This window comes from Astatotilapia calliptera, chromosome 5 (genome assembly GCF_964374335.1).
Source record: "Astatotilapia calliptera chromosome 5, fAstCal68.1, whole genome shotgun sequence".
Lineage (NCBI taxonomy): Eukaryota > Metazoa > Chordata > Actinopteri > Cichliformes > Cichlidae > Astatotilapia > Astatotilapia calliptera.
Window position 1 is genome coordinate 4,311,473 of NC_137426.1, and position 22,982 is coordinate 4,334,454.

Consider the following 22,982-nt stretch of genomic DNA (forward strand, 5'->3'; position numbering starts at 1 on the left):
AAAATGCACAGCAATAAAACCAGAGCGGTGCGTTATGTAGACGAAGAGCAGCGGAAGGTCAGACCCGTGGAGAATGTAATAAGAAGTAACAGGTAGCAAAAGGGGGAGGAAATCTGGTGTAATGATGAGAAAATTCAAGCCACATCTACCGACTTTATTACAGGGAAATTGACTGCATGACTCGTCCCAGTCCCGGTAACCCCGTCACGAGGCTTCCTGCCACGCGGAGCACGTCTTTGTGGCGTTTGGTAATTTAATTTATCCAAATTAATCAGGCCTTATTACTGACGCTTTGATCTCGGAGCCAAAGGAAGTGGCCTCTGTATCTCTTTGTAGTGCTACGGTTAATGTCAGCACGCTGGAAATGAAAGGTGCAACCGTAGTCCAGGTGTCTCTATAAATCAGCGACTGAAAGGTAAGGCCGTGGTATCTCAGGCTTTGAAGATGCTGGTGTTGTTCGGTCAGATGGCAGCATATTATGGGGCGCGAGCGACAGCCAAGAGACTGGGAAAACAGCAGGTTTATTGCCGGATTCAAGCCAATGCTCAATTATTTACCAAAGACCAAAAATATGTCAAATCAGTCTTTTATTTCAAAAGAACTCCAGAACAGACATTTATAAGAACAGGCAGAGAGAAGAAGGATATTATGAGTCAGCACGATGACCCAGAGCCCAGAGTCTGCGTTGGTATATCACTAAACAACATGGTAATTAAGTCAGCTGTTTCCGTTCGCCGGGGACTGGGCGGCCGCCAGCAGGGTCCTGCGGGCCATCTCCATCGCTCCTTCCTGGGTCTTGTTCCCGCCAATAAAGCCTCCGGCGTGGACAAAGATGCAGCCCTTGATCCCGCTGAGCTCCGACAGCGCTTCATCCCGAACACCACGCCACTCTTCTGGCAGCGACAGCCTGGGACAGGAGCACAGAAGGGCAGGTTGGTTTACAGATGGACACTGTGGTCTGCTGATCACTTCATGTTGCGCATTAGTTTTGCAAAAACAAAATGTACTGTACATTATGAAAAACAGCAAACTCTGGAGTTTAGGGTAAAAAAACCCAAAACAGAGTGATTAACAAAGTCATTTTACAGACAAAAACAAAATATATTTGCACTTCTTAAACTTTTCAAATTCTCCGTGGCTCATATGGTACTAAAGTGAAAATCTGCTTCACAAAACAAGAAATATGAACGTGAACTTGAGCTTTAACAAAGTCCTAAATATAAACTGACTGAAAGCATGAAGACAATACTAGAATATTAATCGGCAAAAGCTCAGAAAAATGCATTTTTATATGTATATTAGTTGGTTGTAACTCATTTCTTTCATAATTTCTGAATGTTTTTGCACAAACGCTTGGATTACTCTCATCCTTTCAGCTTTCATGCCTGCAGGGGTAGTGGTGCTATGTGCAGCCACTCTTGCACATAGCACCACTATAATGGGCACCGACAAATAGACCAATACAATAAAAAACAAAAAAAACACAATCAGCTTTATTCTCCTCCAGCAATGTGGAAAATCACACCTCAGTGCAGCGACTGGAGAGCCCTATGGTAGCGGAGTGGAGTCAAAAGGCAATCTCGCAAAGTGGGGGAAAGATTGGCTCTGCGATGGTTTACGAGCCGACCTGGAAAACTTGTCTCTGGATGGAGCACGCAGAGAAAATTCATAAAAATGTAGAACAGCTCATTTACCACCTACTGCAGGTAGCATACATCTTTCTACAGCCTTGCCAATCACACCTTACCTGTTATCTAGCGCGTGCGTTTATATCACTCTTTCCTTGACGGGGTTATTATCTCCATTATCTCAGACCCCTGTTCTCCTCAGAGGACTTTTATATTTAGCAATGTTTCATTCCGATTTAGGCCTGATTAAGCACTTCATTGTTCACCTTTCACCCACCGCCTGCTTCTGGAATAGACTTTAAATGCTTTTTAAAACGCCGAAATTCCCTAAAAGCGTCGGATGTCATACAAACCTTTGGCTCGTCTTTCTCTTTATCGCAAACTTGATGAATTATGGAACAGCACGTTCGAATTTGTCAGAAATAAAGTGACACGGTTGTCAAACGGTGCATCAGTTTGAAGCGAGCAAAGTGTTTTCTCTTGTTCTCTTTACTTTGAGCATTAACTGCCATTTTTCTATAACATCCATAATGATGAGAATGATTTGCATGTCGACTCCATTATGTCAAATCTTTTATCCCTAATAAGACTGCCATAGGACTACCTGGAGAGGCAAGCATGGCAAACCTATAATCCCCATTAAAGAATCAACCAATCGATAGCTGCACAGTGCGGCTGGAAAATGAGCTCTGAGGAAAGGTCAACAGGGCTGGTGATGAGGGAAGGAGTAGGAGGGGGCGGCTGATGTTGTTACAATAGGCCAGGAAGCTTTCGCTTGCGAGATGACCGGTCTAAAAATAAATCCACAATTAACAAATTAGCGTCTCATGAGAGAAGACCCCCTAAGACCTCAACTGAGACAGATAGTGGCAATTAGTGGGTCATTACAAAAATGTTACTTTAGAGTCGGAGACACATCCTCGAGACTTCATTACTGCATGTTTTCAGCGATATGAACGAAAGCGTGAACCTTCTGGTTCCTCACTGAGAACAGAACAAAAGGCACTTTTGTAGAAGCTGAAGTGCTGCATTTTTCTGCACCTTTACTCATCAATAACATGCACCAAATTCTGACCACAGATCTTCCACATTACACACATTTTTCCCTTCCACAATGTAAAATTTCTCTGCTTTTGAAGACAAATTAAATGGAATTATTCCCATTTTTTCTCCGAGGCATTTTCTCATATGATCCACTGTCATTTTATACCTGACATCGCTGCTTCATCTCGGAATTACAGACATGATTACAGATGACCAGCTCAATTTAATTATTTTGCAAGCAAAAATGTCATACAGTCTGGGTTTTGTTTTTTTGTTTGTCTTGCCCTTTGCTCATATGTTCAGATTTCAGACAAACTAAAGAGATCACCAGGAGACGGGTGATTGTGAAGGACATCAGTCATTATTTTCTGGCGCTTTATCGACTAAACTATCGACCAAAATAACAATCAGATGAAGTAGAAAGGATAAAGACATCGAGTCACAACCATCAGGTTCACCTCCAATACCGCGATACAGCAGGTAAATGTGGCAGCTGCCAGTGTGTATTTCCTGAAATAGAGGTATATGTTTCTGGCTCAGCTCATTCTGCTGTCAACCTACAGTATCATCCTATACAGCACATTTCCAAGCAAGGGCTGCTTTCACTCCCCTCTTCGTTCTCCCAGCTCACATTTACTTTGCACTACGATGCTGATAAAAATAGACCCTTTCCCCCCCAGGTGCAGTAGCAGGGACACAGGCGATAACAACACCCCTTCTGCAGAGTCGGCACAAGCCCGCTGGGAGAAAGCAGGCCACCCATAGAAAGAGCCATCTGGAGCTACGTTTTTATCCATCACACAAGCTATTGTTCCCATGTAGCGCCACACCAACCAGCATATTTGCATTAAATTAAATCTTTGAAGTGCTCCGCGACTACAAACAGGTGTCTTTTCTTTTTAGTCTTTGAAAGCGCGGCCGCCTGATGAGATTCTGGAGCAAAGTGGAAAAAAGTCTAACTGAGGGACCAGGCGAGGGAGGGGCGGAAGGTGTGAAAGGTGAGACAGCGAGATAGGGCGGAGGAGGGGGAGATAGAAGAGGACGTGGAGGCGGAGGAGGAGGTGGAGGAGGGGAAAAAAGGGATTAATGGGAAAAGAGCAAGACAAATGGGGGGGGGTGACAAAATGGAGGAGTGTGATTATAGGACTGAGACAGAAATACTCTGCACAAAAAGAGCAAGAAGCACAAAAAACCCACTAATGGGATAATCAAAAGAAAAGAGGAGGAAAGGGGTGAGAGCAGCCACTGGTCAGGCCAGGAGTGAATCAGAAAGCTATTCCAGCGTCTTCCTGTCTCTGTAGGAATGATGTGTTCAGAAGGTCCCCCACTATTCTCAAGCAGTCAACAATGAGCCCCATCAAACCAAAAATAAAAGCACAAGGGCACATACTGCTGGAGGTAACAAGACATGTGGAAACAGAGGTCAGGTGGGCTTCACAGTGAGAGATACCTGAGACCACACAAGAAAAAAAAACCCCACACATGACAACAAAGAGAAAGACATGTAACAGATGTCATGTGTTCAAAACCAGGAGAGCTACTGCGTGAAGGACCAGAAAGATCATGTGACTGGTACGATTTCTGCTTTTTCCTTGTTTTTGATACTATTTATAAGCGCAATTTATTTAGCAACAACCATTTAGTGTATTTATGTTGTTCCTCTCTTTAATGTAGCTCTCACTGTCAGAGGCACATTTCTAATTTTATCTCATTACATCAATATCAGCATCAATTTACTATTCACTCTCAAATGCAGTATCACAGATGCATATTAAGTTGCTGCTAGAGGAGCAGCGATCAATCATCCAGGGACCAGAATCAGTCGATTTCCACTGTGTTTAGTCAAGACTGGTGACAGCTGGTCATCCGATTATGATCTGTGGCGTTTCATGCATGTGCACAAGCACACGTAAAGCCAATCTCTAACATTAGTGTGGAAACACTTTACTATGAGTAACGACTGAAAAACTGGCCAAATTAAACCACAGGGAGACCAGCATGAAAATGTTTGTACCAACAAACCCAGTCAGACACTTAAACCATCTTCACCCAGCAAAACACGGACATTATAAAGAAGCTAACAAAGGAAAAGTGGCTAAAGCTATCCAGAGCTCCAAACCAGCCGCTTCAGTGTGAGCCTCGGTATAAGCAAAGGATCAAAGTGGGTAAAAGCAGGGTTAATATCCTCCAATCTAGAGACGTTATAAACATACTAGAAAATGTATTCACTCACTTGCCTTCATAGACATGATCTTGAACAACATCCTATTCCTAATTCTCAGGGTTTAATATGACGTTCCCATCTGGCTCGCTGAGGTCAGGACTCTGTGCAGGCCAGTCGAGTTCTTCCACACCAAACTCGTTCAGCCATGTCTTTATGGACCTTGTGTGCAGTCATGTTGTTGCTGAAGCAGGGAGAGTTTCTTTTATTGGAATTAAGGGGGCAAGCCCAACTCCTGAAAAACAACCCCACACCATAATCCCACTCCACCACAACTCTACACTTGGCACAATGCAGTCAGATAAGTAATCCTGGCAACCGCCAATCCTGATTCATCGCGCCAGAGGAAAATGTCTCTAGTGATCTACAGTTTGTGCTTTTTTTTAAGGGAGCGAAATCCTGTAATTTACTACAGTTAATAACTTCTTTAATTAATAAATTAATATTCTGCATAGAAGAAAAGTTTATTTTTGTTTGTCACTTAAAGTATTTAGAAAGAAAACTGGAATCAGACAAAAACTATCAGCATCTCACACTTAGAAGGAAAGAAAGAGTCTTAATCTAGACAACAATCCCCAATTCTTCTTCAGTTCTCCACAAGCAATCCCCTCAAAACTCACACATAGCTTTTAGTCGTTGTCACAAAGGTCAGAGCTCAATTTATAACACAGTTTAAACATTTTGTAGCAGATATAACTCGATCTGACGTCTAAGAGGATTTACCAATTTTAGAGGATTAAAAAACAGATTGTGTTCACTTTGCACAAATTTCCTAACTCATTAGACGGTGTGTTCGATTAGTAAAACTTCTGTAACCACAAAATGCTTTCAGTAATGGAAGTGGTCTAGCTTTCCTGCTGAGTTTGTTGTCTGGATAAAATTGTATCTGACGTAGAAGAAACCGCCACCCAAAATCATCCGACGCGTTAAATGAAAAAAAGAAAAAAAATATTGAGCATGGCGCTAATTCAGACAGACGGTGAAGTCAAGCTCGGCTATAATACTGGCGGACCAGCTGAACACAACGCCAACTCACATCAGCCGATACACTTCTATACGTCCAACTGGCAAAGTTCTCCCACACCTCACACAGAGTGTGCAAATCGAGCTGCCTGCTCTGCTCTGCGACTGATTCTTGCAGCTTAAGATGAATAATTCTCATAACAGGTAAACAGAAATCTCACCTGTCCTTCCTTTCCCCTCGACTCATCCACTTGTGCCATAAACACTTGTAGTTTATTATTTATTCAGAATTTTTTCCTTGCATTTACTTTTATTCGCGTTAAGTTTATAAAGCTTTTTTATTTCATTTAATAAGGGCTTTTTACTTGTTCTTCCATTGAAAAAAGTTTAAGAGTCAATTACAATAAGTCAGCTGAGGTCAAAGAAGTCACCTGGATGAGTGACGAAACATTTCTCCCACTGAAAACGCTACGTCCAGATGAACAGGGATGAGTTATGTGTATATATAATTTGTCCTGTGTGTCTTTTGCCCCGTCTTCCTCCCCTCAACCCCAACCAGTCGTGGCTGATGGCTGCCCCTCCCTGAACCTGCTTCTGCTGAAGGGTTCTTCCTGTTAAAAGGGCGTTTTTTTTCTTCCTACTGTCACCAAGTACCTGCTCATAACAGGTTATATTATTGTTTTCTCTCTAATATTGTACCTAACAACATAAAGCCCATTGAGGTGACTGTTGTTGTGGTTTATATTCATAAAACTGAATGTAAAATTTAATTTTAATTTAATTGAATACAGCAGTGTTACCGGTGACCCTTCTTCACTCGCACACATGCACAGATACACAAACCTGCTGCAGAGAGCACATCAACCAAAGAATAAATAAACTTCTAATTAATTAACTACAGTTGATATAATCTTGTAAAATACTCTGACAACACGGTTTGCATATTGCTCTGTCACCAGACAAATACAAGCTGTAACAAGATGCGAGTCTAACAAACAGACTGGGAAACAAGATCAAAGATAAACCCACATGCTAGAATCTATCCCCGAGGCAAAACTGCTCATCTTCACAGCTTTGTAAAGCGCAAATCGCTTCCAATACTCTTCCACCTAAGTCACTGCTTCTTAAGTGCACATGCTGACCACTTAGGGCTACCACTTTAAAAGCGCAGATCAATATCCAGCAGCTCATGTCAAGTAAACGAAACAGGGAAGGAACATCAATGCTGGAAAGATTTTCTGCACCAGGAGATTTTTTTGTCGCTAATGTCTCTGTTAGTACCTGGAAACAGGTTTTTGTGATTATGAACACATTTAACACGACTCTGGGAAACATGGACTCTGCAACCGTACGGCACCAAGCAGCTATAGAGACGAATATCTGGATAACGTCCAGGATCAGCCTAGTGTTTGCCATACTTTGGTGATTATGTGTGCTACATTCTGGGATTTAGGGCACAACACACCCACTACAGGACTCCAGTGGGCCCGCTAGTGACATTATTAGAACAGCATTGTAGGTCGGTCTGCGAGAAGCTCTTTGGGTAAACACTTTCCCCTCCAGAGATAAGAAGCACAGACGATAGGTGCTAATCATCTTTAAAAATTCACACAGGGGGTGTGGTGTTGTCATCACTGTCATTAGTGAGGGACCTGACAGGAACTCTAACATGGTTTAATAAGCCTAGCACTCTCATTTAAGTGCTAGGTTTGAGGATTCGGGTCATCTTTATTGCTAAAGTATGTCGAAATGCTGCTTATCACAACAGCAAAAATACCACCAGCTGCCAGTGCGACCACTCAGCCTCGTAGCACCTATGATATCAACCTGAAAATCTCACGTCACTTCGTTCTCGACTTATCGTGTTCTTAAAGTTTGGCATTGACGTTGCTCACCCACCCAATTAAACTGGTGCAAAAGGACAAACAGGAAAGGCATGTACATGTATGTCAGGCACAACTGACAGTGACTGAGCACATCTCTAAACTGTTGAGTGGCCTAAATGGTATTCATATTACAAAAGCATAGAAGCAGAAAATCAAAGGGGCTTTGTTGCTCGACAGAGCATCTCACTTTGATTCATGCTCACAAAAAAAATCTTGAAATCAAAGCATCTCTCCTACCAGTCAAACTGGCATGTGCTTTATATCTTTCAGTCTGCTGTATTGAAGCACTGGGTATAATTAAGAGCAGAAAAACACACAAGAAGCACCTGAGTGGGAGGGCTGTGCAGGTGGCTGTGCTGAGTTGTGTTTATATTTTTTTAAGTTCCTGGGAACAAAATCTTCGGCTTAAATAAAGTATCTTCCTCATTCTATAAACAACCATTTCTATCCTTGTAGGAGTCCGTCTCTCACCGGATAACACGTCAACCCTCCGTGAGCGGCTGTCACACGGTCCAGTAAGCATGAAAGTTAAATCATAGACCATTGTTTGTCTCTGTCACCGGAGCTCAACGCAACACGTTGAAAACTCTGAAGCTGTCATTGTGTTAAAAAAAAAAATCCAGTGTGGAAAAATTTATTGTGCGTGACTCAGTTTCACAAAACCCCTGCGAGTTATGCATGCTCGACTTCTGCTGAAGGAACTCATGCAAGAGGTCTCCTCCACGCATGCGACTGAATGCTACAGCTAAAGCTGAAAAAAAGGTCCTCAAATGGTTTTCAATAACATTTTACTAAAAGATAACCTTAAAATTTACCTGTTCTGGAAAGTGTTGAGCCCAGCAGGGACACACTGGACCCTCCACTGTCCATTCTGGTCTGGGTAAAGGACAAACTTAATGGGCGTCTCCACGTGGAGCTCCTTCTCTAAGGCAAACAAATGCTCCTTCCAAGGACATCCACCCTGGGAAAAAAGGAGTACCTCTCCACTGGGATCTATCTGGAAACAAGAATAGAACAGGTGTAACACATGTGACTAATGTGCAAAAATCAAGGACAGACACAAAAGCCTGTGTCTGTGGAAAGCTTCACTGTATAAGAAAAGCAGCAGCATTTTAAACTCATTTTCACCGTAACTTGTGCTTCTTTTATAAGTGATAAATGTCTCCTTCAACTAAACAACAACAGTCCTGATACTCTCATCATTTTTGATAATATTTACAGTTTTCAAAACAAGACAGAAAATGCTCAGAATCAGAATTTAATAAAAAGCAATTAAAGAAATTAAATTAGATCTAAGGAGCACAAAACAAACTTTATTCACAGATTTTTATTAAAAATACTCAAACATGAAATTCTGCAGTGAGTTTCTCATTATGGGCTAACAGATCAGGTGTCCTACATCTGCTTTTTTCTTCTTTGTCTGGTCTGTGTTTAGATATTTTTTGCTGTTTAGCTTCATTTGTTTCCATATCAACCTCAAAGTCATATTTATTTAGTTTATTTAAACCACAGTCGGTGTCTCAGGGAAAACACCGACTGTTCGGCCAGCGGCTTAAACAAAAACAAAAAACATCATCACTCACAGCCAATTCAGCCAAGTATGAAATGGCTGGGATAAAAATTAGAACCTCAAAGTTCGAGGCCACGGTTCTCACCCTAGCCTAGCCTATGGTTACGAGCTCTGGGTGGTGACTGAAAAAAGATGAGATTGTGAATATAAGCAGTGGAAATGAGCTTTCTCCATATGGTGGTGGGCTCAGCCTTAGAGACAGGGTGATTTTGGTCATTAGGGTGGCAAGTAGAGCTGCTACTCCACATTAAAGGATGCCTCCTGAATGTCTCCCAGGTGAGGTGTTCCAGGAAAGTCCGTAGGAGGCCCCAGGGCAGACCAGGGAGAGATTACATCTCTCGGATGGCTTTTTAACACCTCAGTGTCCCCCTGGAAGAGCAGGAGGTGGAAGGGGAGAGGGACATCTGGGCATCTCTGCAAAGGCTACTCCCTCCGTGAACCAGATAACCATGAGAGTAATAAGAGGCCCACTGCTGCTGGTGCAAACAAATAAAGAAAACAAACAGAATGAAACAGAATGGGCAGCTTCGTACCTGATGCCTCTTCTTAACAGCTTCCTCCACGACCTCACGAGCTGGCAGCCAGGAGGACTTGTAGAAATCCAGACGGTCCAGGAACTCCTCCCCAACCATCTTCAGTGCCTTCTTGAAACCCTCCTAAGGATAAAATAGAGATTAAAATATGTGAGAATAAAGACATGTTGGATTTTTTGACAGCTGGCTAGACTTAAAACACTGATGTCACTTTAACAGAGAAAGAACTCTGTAGACTCAGCTGAACGCAGTATTCTTTTGATCATTTAGCTTCTTTCATCACTACTACAGCATCAGTTTGACATCAGCTACTTTACGTGAGACCGTGTACCAGACAAAACGGGCGTGATTAAGTCTTGTCTTACTACCTCCCTGCTGATCCCTGCAGCCCAAACCACAGCCCGATTTCACTCTCGCATAGTTTCACGAGCAGAAGCCCAAGAGGAGCATGTGAAAGAAAGCACGGCACAGATATCTCACACACAAACTCATGCACACACACACGCGGTATGTCATGCACAATCTGTATGCATCTGTTTGAGGGGGCTGCATTGGACCTGAGTATTAACAGTCATGGCTGGAGGAGATGAAACTCCATCAGGTTTTTCAATTATCAGCAGCAGCCAGTGCAGAGAGTTCAACAGGTCACTCTACCATTAAGTTGTCTACCAAACATTTTCCAGTTCAAATCTTTCTCAGTTTCCCATTTCACAGATATGGCTTCGCCTGCAGTGTTTGGAGGACATGAATTATAATCATGTGAAGTGGAACGTGAAAAAAAAAGAAACAAGAAACAAGCAGGTAACTTAAGGGGAAAAAAATGTTGGCATAGTCGACATATATGCATATCTAGGCTGTGGGTGAGTGTGCAGGAAACACTGATGAGAGACAGAAAATTCACACTCTGTTGGTCCTGCACAGCTCTCACAATGACCTCTGAGCACTGATTGCACCACACTGCACCTGTTTGCCCTCTTAAGACTATTTTGTAGTTTTGCTTCATCACAGGTTGCTCACTGTGTGTGATAATTAAATTTATCCCTTTTTTTATACTGGGGCACTACTGTGGAACAGCTGTCTGTTAAAATCGCAATTAATCCATGTTGCAAAGTATGCATGTTGCATTTTATTGTTGTATGTTTGCATTTGGATAATTATTTAGATTTTTTAAGTTCTCTTTTTTTAGTTTGTACTAATTATCTTTGCTTAAATTTTCCAATATTGTGTATCTGAGATGATGCTGCAAATCAGTAGGCTGAGATAACTAATCATCAATTATAAAATAAACTACCATTTTTTGATTAATAGTAAAACATTAGCAATTTTTCATGGAAAACAATACTCCATGCTCAGGTTTCTCCAATATGAAAATCGTCTGTATAGTGTTTTTGTTTGGGTTTTTTTACTTCTTGCATTTTATTGATTAAAAGGTTAAAACTCTACAGATCAACTGAGGTCATAAACAGGTATGTATTAAGTGCGCCAGTACATGCCAACGCTGCAGCATCGTCATTGGCCTATTCGTATTGTGGGCTGTGATGCTTTTTGCAATAGGGTCATTTTACCCCCATTGCCAGGCGGTTGCTAGGCGACATGATGACATTATAATATATCACATATAATTAAGCTTTTGTGTCAATAAATGATAGGATGCTTTCATAGGGTCTTGTCGGTGTAAAAAGGCAAAAAAAACAGGTCATTTCAGCACGTTGCTAGGTGATTGCTAGGCAACCTGATGCCATCATAATATATGATGTATAACTGAAGTTTTGTGGATATAAATTAGATGTTATTGTAGGGTGTTCTAAGTGCACAGAGGTTAAAAACAGGTCATTTTAGCAAACTTCTCGGTAGCTGATGGGCACTGTGATGGCATTATAAAGCATCATGCATAATTCAGCTATTGGGGATATAAATGAGACTGAAATTAAAATGATAGGCAGGCATTATAAGGTGTTTTAGGTGCATAAAAGCTACTTTCTGTTGCTTCTTTATTCACAAGGGTTCAGCACAGTGGGCAGCGAGTTTTGATTTGTATTTTTTATAACTTCTTTTAACCAGAATCCCTTCCTGAAGCAGTGTTTAAGGGATTTGCGTCAACTTGAACAAGTGAATGTGATTGAACCGGTGATCTTTTTCACATTAGGCACAACTGTAAAACCACAATGGACCCACAATAATGCTTTATAGGTGGATAAATGCTAAAACTGGTACATTTTATGAAAAAAATATGGGAAAGGGATTTAGGGTCTACAGGGGATGAAGATACGTGGGATTCTATACTGTCGAATAATGGATTATACATTAGGGAAGCCAGAATACAAAATGTTTAATAGATATTATTATACTCCTTCAAGGCTTATAAAATAGGTGCTGGTAGAGATGACCCATGTTGGAAATTCCAACAAGCTAAAGATACTTTGATACATGCCCTCTGGGAATGCCAGCTGGTTTTTCCAGTTTGGAACAGTGTATTGAATTATATGCAGGCATGGATACCTTGTAACTTGCCCAGATCACCTAAATTATGTCTACTAGGAGACAAAGGAGAGGTGCCACAGTTAAACATCAGTTTAGAGTGTTAAGCGCTGCATTGGTAACATGTGCCCGTGTCATTTTGGAATATTTGAAGGACTCCCATACTCCAACGCTTAAAATGTGGAAAGAAAAAATGATTGGGAATGTTGCTGGAGAAAAGATGTTGGGAAGGTTACATTACGCGACTGAAGCTTTGGTGGAACAATGGGACAATTTTTCCACCCACATGTCTGCCTGACTTGGAAATTCCAGATTAATGCAACAGATGTTAAAACCTCTTCGTTTTTTTGTTTTTGTTATTTTTTGTTGTATTTTTGTGTTTGTTAGAAAATGCAAAATTTAATAATTATTTGAATTTAAAAAAAATGCTAGGTAGCTGCTAGGCAACATCGTAATGCCTGATGTAGCTAAGAACCTTCAGGGACCTGAGATGTACCTGTGTGCCAATTTTGGTCGCTCATCTCCTGATGGTCTGAGAGGAGATCAGGGACAAAGACACAGACAGAGAGATATTTTGTGTATTATAAAAGAGAACTGTTCTGAGGACATTAAAGTGAAGAGAAAGATGCTGACTTGTCTGCATGCCACAGTTATACAGTCTTATATTAGCTCATTTTACTGCATTAGGCTGAGAAACGGTGAGCTTTGCTGTGGAAATCCAGGCAATGATAAACAAATAATAACTATAATTAATCCCATATAAGAGATGCGAAGTCACACACATGTCAAAAGCCACCTTCTGTCCTGGTATAGAGTACAGCTGCACTCACATGTACTCACCTCAGTATCCTGATCTGTGCTGTTCCAGCGTGGATTCAGGTGTGAGACACGTGCGCTCAGCGTGGTGGAGATGCTGTACCGGGCCTCCCCATCATACTGTGAGATGCCGTTGTCAACAGCATCCACCTCCTCCACAAAGTTCTCATACAGCTGTAAGCACATGATAGAGGCACGTGGCGGCAGAGGTTGTCAATCTGTTATGGCATCAGAATCAGCTGTTTCGTGTTTACACTTATTCCAAGCATAAAATCAGAGTAGTAAAAAAAGACAAAGCTTTTTCAAGAAGAATGCATGGAAAGGAATTAAACCCACAGGATATGTGTAGTTACAGAAAATATTAAACCTAAATGAAATAGGAAAAAAGCTGTTACTTCACAAATCCCCGAAAATACTGTACGAGCAGATGAACTGGAACAGCCATATTAAATGATAAAAATTCAACTTCACTGGAAGGTCATTCATGCAAGAGCTGACATTTTACAAGTGACTTATCAGTGGAGCTAAGCTCTGAGGCAAAACTCGATGTTTAGTTTGTCGGAACTGGCTAAGGACATGACATGCAGCATCCTAAAATACGTAGAGCCCGAGCCATGAGTAAAAGGATTACTCGGGGCTTTAAACAAACTGACACATCAAAAGAAAAATGATATCATGAGTTAATAGTGCTAATATTTATAGTGACCCAAGATTTGGCTGGCTTAATGTGCCCGACCATTAAAACACAATGGATGCCAAGGCCTCCTGCTGGCCAAGCTGTCTAAAATGCAAGAAACTGAACTCTGTTTAAATCTGGCTAAAAGACTTTGTCGTGTCCTTTTATATCTGTTCACACTCTACTGCCAACTGTGGGATGAAGGCAAATCCCAAAAAGTGTCCTAGTTTGTGCTTTTAAATCTACAGTTGTGGTCAGAGGTTTCATGGGTATAAATGTGACGGTAATTTGGAGAATTTGATCATTTCTGTGAACTGTTCTTTTTCCACTGTGGAATGATTGTACTACAAATGCACACAGGGTCAAATATATAAATACACTTCCACTAATATCTGGTTAAATGTACCTTAACAAGTTGCACTTTTTTGCACTTTTGGCAGCCATGAACAAGCTTCTGGTATATTTCTGGCTGGATATTTGACCACGCGTCGTGGCAGAATCAGTAGATTTCATATAAACTGTCTGGTTTCCTGGCACGAACCCAGCGTAGTCTGCCAACTTTCAAGAGGCTCGAGTTCAGGTTAGCCTGCTTTAGCCTTTCCAAAACCACAGTACTCAACTGTATCCAAGTTTTAACTTTTTGGCTGTTGAGTTGAGGTGATGCTGAAGAATTTCAAGTTATTCCTTATTGATGTTTCTATCCACGTTGTGTAATGTACCAAAACCTCTGGCAACAAACAACCCAGAGCATGATGCTACCACCACCATGCTTGACAGATGGCTCAGTGTTCTCAGGTTTCTCAAGCCTAACCTTTACACCTCCATGTATTCCTTTTGTCATTGTTGCCTGATAGCTCAATCTTTGTCTTGTCTGACCAACGAGTGCTGTCAAACAAATCATTTTTATGCTGACATAGAGAAACTACCAGTTGTAGCCAATCGCTCATTTAAAAGCCTTTGGCACTGTCTTTTAACTTGACACTGTGGAACCATCAGCACCCCCCTATTAAAATATTTAAGTCAGTTTATGGATATATCTGAGCTTGTGTGGATTGCAGAAAATCCAAAAATAAACTCAAAACACTGGCATATGTAAGCGTAGAAATGGATGATCTGGCCAAATAGTCAAATGATAACATTTTGATAACATTTTCTAAATCACAACTCTCTTAAGATTTAGCTTAGAGCAGATGATCTCTTTGATTCGAGGCTAAAGGGTTCATTCACAAGCATATCCATCCTGTTTCCCCTCTGACCTTACTGCTAAAGATATTATCATAAATGGTGAATTGTGTCTCAGTGTCCCAACACTACAGATCGTTTCACACGATTCTGTCTTTAGTTTTCAAAATAACCGACAGAAGATGAAGAACGCATCCAACCCTATTGTTTATGTATAATAGGACAGTTTGGAAGGATTTCAGGATGCAATCTGCACAATTCTTCTGAAAAGCAAAATACACGCCAAATTAGGATGCTGTGTCCCTTATTTTCTATTATAATTTTGTAATTGACAAGCTTGCCCACTTAATAGATTTTTGTAATCTCCCTCTTCCAGCTTTATCGTGAAATTAACAATGTTCAGGTTCCACTCACCAGCTGAGAAAATGTTTTTTTTGGCACAAGTGGACCAGTGGAAAACACATTTTCAATGGCGTGTTTATTTTGTGAATAAACATACAATCAGTAGAAATCCACTGCCTGCTATAAATCTGTCATCCTTTTCCTCTCACCTTGTCATAGAGCACTTCCAGCTGCCTGTCGTCCTCCTTCAGCTGCGTGAGCTGCGACAGCACTCGATGGCCAAAGTGCAGGTAGACCAGGCCGGCAGAGCTGAGCTTGGTCAGCCATGGCTTCTCTGGACAGAGGCTGTTGAAGGTGTCTGAAAAGGTCCTGAAAAACAGGAAGAAAATGTGTTTATTAGTCTTTGCCTTTGAAAACTTTACCATATATACTGTGTAGCGAGAGAAGAACGGATTATTTATTTAAAAACCAAAACTTGTGATATTCATATTTTGTTCTAAAGGCCAATCACTAGACTTTTTTTCTGCTCATAACAAATAATTCATATTTTTTTCTCCTCTTCAGCAAAATACTGCATCTAGCCATGTGCTTGAAATTATCAATAATGGTTTGTACTGGTTTGTAAGTGTGAGCTCACATAACCACTGGAGGCCTCTCAGACACGTGCTGAGATGGGTGGGCTCCAGCACAGAGTCACTGCTGGTCATTTAATTCAGGCTTAATTAGGATGCTCGGGCAGCAGCACAGCGGAAAACCGACCATCAAATGAATGAGTGACATACTAGGGAAGTAGGGGGTAATCACAGCCATTAAAGGGCTAATTGGCCGTGCAGAGGCATTTCTATGCTGACGATCATAAAATGGAAGTGAATGAGAGAGAGGAAAATGACAATCTGAAACAAAGAACGGCTAAAAGAAAAAACACTTACGAAGAAAAAGTCATCAAGCTGTTTGTGTGAAGTCAAGATCAAGCAACATCTCGCTGCATTAAAATGGGACAGTTCAGCTGAGCGCTGGTGATATTTAGGCATAAATTAAGTTTTATTTAAACATAATTAACATATAGTGTGCTTCACATACTGCACCAGCTGCACCACTTAATGTTGCTGATGTCTCTCTGTGTCATTAGAGGAAATTCACTTATTCAGAATTATGCAGATGAATTTGTCACTGATACCTCCAGGAGCTGGACTACAAACCGACTCCAAAGTAGCCTCAATGCCTCATTACAACCGTGTTTAACCCCAAATGTAAATGTTGCCTACAAAACACTGATTACAGCACATTAACTCAAAATACTTTTAGATTAACTTAACTCAGACCTTATTAGTGAATTTCTCTTTTTCTTTAGTGACTTAAATTACTGTAGAAACTTGGAGATGTTTTGATAAAGATTCAAACTGTCTCCAGGTTTTGCCTCCCGTGGTGGACATTTTGAACAAAAACGGTCGTTCAGATCATCTCAAAGTGGAAGGGGCACCTAAATTATGTGTTTTTGTATTTGGTCAGTGTCAGAAACTCTGATGCAGACTCGAAAGACAAAGACTTGCAGTTCACAATGTCATCTAATGCATCTAATTCTGTCGCTTCCAACAAAATTGCTTAATCAGGACTTAATACACACAACCTAAGGAGATTAAAAATTTCCTCAGACAAACAGGATATATGGAGACTTGGATTAAAAGTGCCTCATTATATTTTCTCCCACTAACCCGAAAGAAACAGAAATATCTTTCATATTCAGATATGTAATATGTTGAATATGTAATCAGACAATTGTTATCTAAGTACTTTGATTTATTCTTCATGTTAGAGTTGTCTTTTTTACTAACTGCTCAGCTCATTTTTGTGACACACACCATATCTGTGCAACACGCTGGAGAGAGCAGCACCTCACCCTGCTTTTTTAAACCAGCCTCTCCGGGAAGAAAACACATTAAAGAGATTTGTTTTCATTTTACTCTGATGCGATTATTTTCCATATATTCCTGATAATAATAACAGAACCAGAACGTCAGTGTCGTAGCGGCTCATCCGGCTTATCCTCCATCTAAATTCACAGGTTACTGTAATGTGTGAAGTACACAAGGAAAGTGGAGTTTTCTTGTCACTGGTTGGCTGTATTGTACAAAATAATGAGAATTAATGCCATTACTCTAGGAGCAGCAATTCTTGTGAACATGGAAAAATGTCCATAAAATGCTGGATATTACCTCGACTTTACAGCTTGTACGAGGATGAATTCTGACCAATGCTACAGCAGGAGGAGTGACGCTCTTGAATTGTGGAAATACAGATGACAGAAAGACTTACAGAGCTATTTGGTGTTGGTGTGGTTTGATTTGTCCACTTCTTTTCAAATCTGCTGGATGCTCCTTTTTTTAAGTTATCCATGTCATTGAACACCAAGATGTACTTATTTTTCGGATTGTTTCTGTGCATAACTATAATTCACAACACATGAAAATACAGCAAGAAATGTAGTGACTCGGCTCAAACACTGTTTAAAAAGAATACTATTACTTGGTAATTTCCCAGTTTCCTGTGCGGTATAATACCTGATGGAAAATGAGGGCTGGGAAGAGAGATAATGTCTAAGAGCAAATTTTGCCCGTTTGTGGGGTTTTTTGAAAGGCAGATAGTAAACAAGGAAATGCATTTTCATTTATAGCCAACTGTAAACAAATAATAGAACAGACTCAATAGTTTAAGTCTCAGAGAGCTTCAGATAGTAAATGATCTATGGGGCATTGCTGATTACACTTTTCCCATCGAATGAGTTCAGCAAGAGTTGTTAAGTCAACTCAGTGCATTGCAGTAACGGTGATTTAATTTAAAAATTGTTGTACTTTTGAGAGGCAAGCACCAATGACTCCATACATTTTGCACCATTACTGTCCATAAATTCATTCATTTTCTTCCATTTATTGAATTCAGGGTCACTGTTGGACTGCAGCTTATTCCAACTCACATAGAGCAACGGCAATGTTTTTATACATTAGTATGTACAGAGTACAGCCTGAACAGGCTGCCAATCTATTGTAGAATTACAATAAAGGGCTTTTCTATTCTATTCTAGAAAGGCTCATCTTGCTGGTGGATTTGAAACTAAGACCTTCTTGCTGTGAGGTGACAGTGCTAACCACCATGCCACCACCATTACTGATATTCATATTTAGACCCAAATGCAGACATTATTACAGTAGATCAATCCCAAATATTAAATAACTGATCAACATTTGGTCACATTATAATGCAGTGGTCCCCAACCCCCTGGGGTTTTCAGGGTTTCCCTGGGTCTTTTCCCGTGTTGTAATTGAAAGAAATATTTCTGCGTTACCACAGCAACCAGAGAGCGTTAAAGGGCAGAGAGGAGGATGTTACTTTCAATATTGTTGGTGCATTTCAGGAGGATGCTGCTAATAAAGTTATACAATTACATTGTGAATTTGCGTTTATCACTATATTTACAAACTACCAAATACCAGTTTTTGTCTCGGTCGTATCGTTTTATTTTGTTGCATTTATCCGCGACACATTAAAGTCCGGTCCGTGAAAATATTGTCTGACATTAAATCGGTCCGTGGCGCAAAAAAGGCTGGGGACCGCTGTTATAATGCACTGAAGATATGCAATAAATACATGGGAGAAGGAAAGCTGCAGTATCCAAAAATCATTTTTCCTACATTGTTAAAGGTCCAAATTCAGTGAGAGTAGCAGTCAAATCAGCAAAAAAGGTTTTCCTTTTGCTGTTTATGACAAGCTGCAAAATGCAGAGCATGTTTGTCACCGCTGAAAAATATGTTTACTCACCTATAATTCTTTGTTAAGTCAAAGCAGTGAGTGAGCCGAGCATAAGCAACCAATCTTAATAATTTAACTGGGTATATATTTCTTAGCCTTCAAATTTATAAAATGTATTTTTAAACATTTTCTAATTAGTAGTCATTTGATATTTGTAAATATATTTATATATAATAACCACAGGTCCTTTAATGACTTGCACTCTTGTAATTGCATGCTATTTTATTTGACAGAATGTGTCTGCGATTCATTGGTACTGCTGTCAGCTCAATCTGTATGCTGTCACAAGTGAAATTGAAATGAGGACTACAGTTGTTCTCGCCAGCTCCTTCTCTAACTTCCTGTCGCACCAATCCCACTTACATTCATCTGTGCCATCACAACCATCTTGCCCCCCATCTGGGCATGTGAGTGACAGCCACAGCCTCCTGTGGCCCCGACAGCACTGCTGCAGCCTCTGTGCCTCGTGAACCGACAGCAGGGGGGCGTTCAATTCAAGGAGCGCTAATTATCACTAACCGCCTGCGAGGAAGAGAGCCCTGGCATATCTTTATCGCCGTGGTCATAAAAGCTATGGCTGATTATCATCAGGACATTAAGCTGACAAGACACCTGGAATAGGCTGATTACTCAACGTGATGAGACGTCGACTGAATGCAATCATCAGGAAGAAATTCTACACAAAACACAGAGCCTGTTACCTTATGATTCATGCAATCAGGGTGCTTCAAAGATGTCAGAGCAGAAGCCACCCCGAAATGTAGTTTCTCATCATTAGAACTCAGATAATGAAAAGAAATCCCAAAGGCTGTACGATGACGATGTTAAAGTGGGAAATATCCAGGCGTAATAATTCCGATAAATTATTTTGGCTTGCTGGAGAGGGTGCGCCTCAGCGCTTGGAAGTGACTGGAGATTGGTGCGTGAGCTACTTTAAAGATTACGCTTCCTTCCATTGGTACATGCGTATATTAGAGTCTGACCGATATAGGATTGTTAAGTCTGATACCAATATTTGGTAATTTCAAAATCCAATAATCTGATATGTCAGCTGTTTCTACTTTTAGAAAAATAAAATCTAAACAGAGTGGCTGACAGGGAAATAGAGAGTTCCCTCTGTTGGACAAACTATGTAACATCAACACTCATAACATGGCTGAGTGGTGTTTCTCCTGAAGCTTCTTTATCTTTTAAAACATTCTTTTGTTGATCCTTAAAACTACCAATACAGACAGAAAACACGAACAGCTCAAAATGCAACACCATGTTTTTTACAGCACTTGGAACAAAGCAAGATTTTAATCTTAAACTTGAAGTCAAATTTTTCAGCTGGCATAAAATTAATCTGTGATATGATCCTGACCCTTACTGTTGATGAACAGTGAAGATTAATCTCTCCCCCAGTCTTAGTTCAGAGTACATAATATTTTAGAAATCTACAGCTATAAATTTCTCTCTTTTCAGCAGCTTACTGCCAGAACTGCACCTCTGATGGTGGTCATAGCGGTGCCTCTTTGGGTCAAACTCTCCTCCAACGTCCACAACAATGTCGCACTCCGCCAGCTGTGCAGGGTCCCTGGTGCGAATGATTTCTCCATCCTGTGCAGCAAACAAAAAGAAATATATGTCAAACTAAATTAATAATAATTATTATTTTATTATTTGTTTACTTGTATAACACTTATCAACACCAACATTCAAAGTGCTTTCCAGAAACACAGGAAAAAAGAACAAACTAGCATGAAATTAAAACGATTAGTCTTTAAATGCGATGTGGGAACAGTTAACATGTTTCTGCCTGAGCATCTGAGGCTGCTTGGTGTTTGGTACGGGAACAGCAGTTTTAGTATATATTCTGGGCCCAGATCATGAAGGGCTTTTAAAGTAATGACTATAATCTGAAAATCAGTTCTAGAAGTAATGGCCCGCCAATGTAGAGTCATTAAGACTGGCGTAATATGTTCAGTGTTCTTGGTTCTTCTAAGAAGTCTGGCTGCTGAATTTTTCACCATCTGAAGTCGATTTAATGCTTTCTGATTGATACCTGTTAAAAGACCATTACAACAATCTCACCGGAGGGAAAAGAAGAAAAAAAACACGTGAAAAATTAGACCATAGAAGCCCAGCCCTGTGTTTGGAGGTCCAACCTTTAAGCTTTGACTGTATAAAGTATACGTCAATTCAAATATGTAATCAAAATGTTTCTGTTAAACTGCGCATAAATCACAGACATGTAGAGGTAATCAAATATGGTATTTTTGTTACTAATATAAATTATAAAAATTACAAATATAAACAACAGAGTGCCACAAAACAACGGTACAGCTACGACAGGCTATAACCTGGGTTTGATCACAGGTTTTATTAGGGCAGTGCAGCAAATCTCTGATCAATATTATTTTATCACCCATATTAAGTATTTAGAGACAAAATGTGCTATTAGGTTGAGATTAACTTAATTTAAAACTCCCTCAAATGTTCTGCAAACCTGGCTACACACACAAAAAATGTGTTTTTAGTTTATTCAGACCATAACACTGAAATGTGTGACATATTCACCGTATTACGTCTTATGCTGTAATCGTTTTTGCAATCCGTTTACACACAGCGCCCCCTTTTGGTGGTTTTTTTTTTGGCATTACACTGGATCCATCAACAGAAGACAAGATTAAGTGTTGTTTCCAAAAATGCAGATGTGGCTTTATCCTTACTGTGAGGACTTCCTGGGAGGATTTAAATTCTATCTAGCCAGTAACGATGAGCACAGTGATTACATTAAAAAAAATTCAAAGCACAGCGTGGAGTTAGCAATAACCCCAAACATGTTTCTATCAATCGGCAGCGTGCTGCACCCACCGAGTACTCGGGTAACTGCCGGAGGAAGAAACAAGCCAGAACCTCGTCGCAGTGGAAGGTCCCGTTGTGGGTTCCGATCTTTGTAACGGTCATGTTTTCGGTGCAGAGTCTCTTCGGCTCACTTGACATGTAGCGCGTTTCTCCGTTAGCAAAGTGCACGGGCGAACTAAAGCAGCTAACCCGCGAAAATACCCTTCGTGACACACCTGCTGTTTCACTGGTTACCAGAAAATATCTGTTTTTTGTTAATTTAAGCGCCAAAGAAAAAACACGCACGACCCACATCCAGAGAGTAATCCACGAGACGCGGCAATGGCGGACAGGTTTGACAGCCGGACCGGATGTGCTGCTCCTGTTTAGAGAACTAAAAATGCCGGGAGCATTTTTGTTGTTGTCACCATTGTTATCGTTGTGTTGTTTGCCTTTATGGGCTTAAATAACTCACGCAGACAGTGATAAACAACACTGGTGACAACAACACAGGTAATTAAAGCGATTACATTATCTCAGAAGCTCGTTTGCAGGAGAATGATTTTATGCTAGCTCAACTTGTGTACAGCAGAGGACGCTGCAGAGTTAAAAAAGCAGGACTTGGACACTGTATAGTGCACAAATAGTTAATTATGTACTACTGTACATGATTTATTTTATTTAAAAAGTATATTCTACAATTACATAATAATAAAAATATTATGTTAAATTTATAAGGATTCGCGGTTTCGTATTCTCATACAAAATAGATATTTGTCAATGAGAGAGGAAAGAAAAGATACAAGGAGGTGAAGTGAAGGTGGAATAGTTTAAATGTCTGGGGTCAACTATCAAAAGCAGGGGACAGTGCACAAGAGAGGTGAAGCAGAGAGTGCAGGCAGGGTGGAGAGGGTGTAGGTGATTTGTGAGAGAAGGATGGTAGCAAGATTCAAAGGAAATGTTTACAAGATTGTAATGAGACGTGCTGGAGAAGGTGGCAGTGATAAAATGAC

General features: G+C 40.5%; 1 protein-coding gene across 1 annotated transcript; it reads right to left on the reverse strand.

The window, feature by feature from the left end:
• Positions 1 to 570: 570 nt before the first annotated feature.
• On the reverse strand, positions 571 to 22,569 carry myg1 (myg1 exonuclease). Its single transcript, XM_026166736.2, has 7 exons — positions 22,000 to 22,569; positions 20,630 to 20,742; positions 15,549 to 15,708; positions 13,164 to 13,313; positions 9,846 to 9,968; positions 8,558 to 8,739; positions 571 to 907 (listed from the first exon to the last, which is right to left on the reverse strand). The coding sequence occupies exons 1-7, from the start codon at positions 22,282 to 22,284 to the stop codon at positions 718 to 720; spliced, it is 1,203 nt and encodes a 400-aa protein (XP_026022521.2). The 5' UTR covers positions 22,285 to 22,569; the 3' UTR covers positions 571 to 717.
• Positions 22,570 to 22,982: the final 413 nt, after the last annotated feature.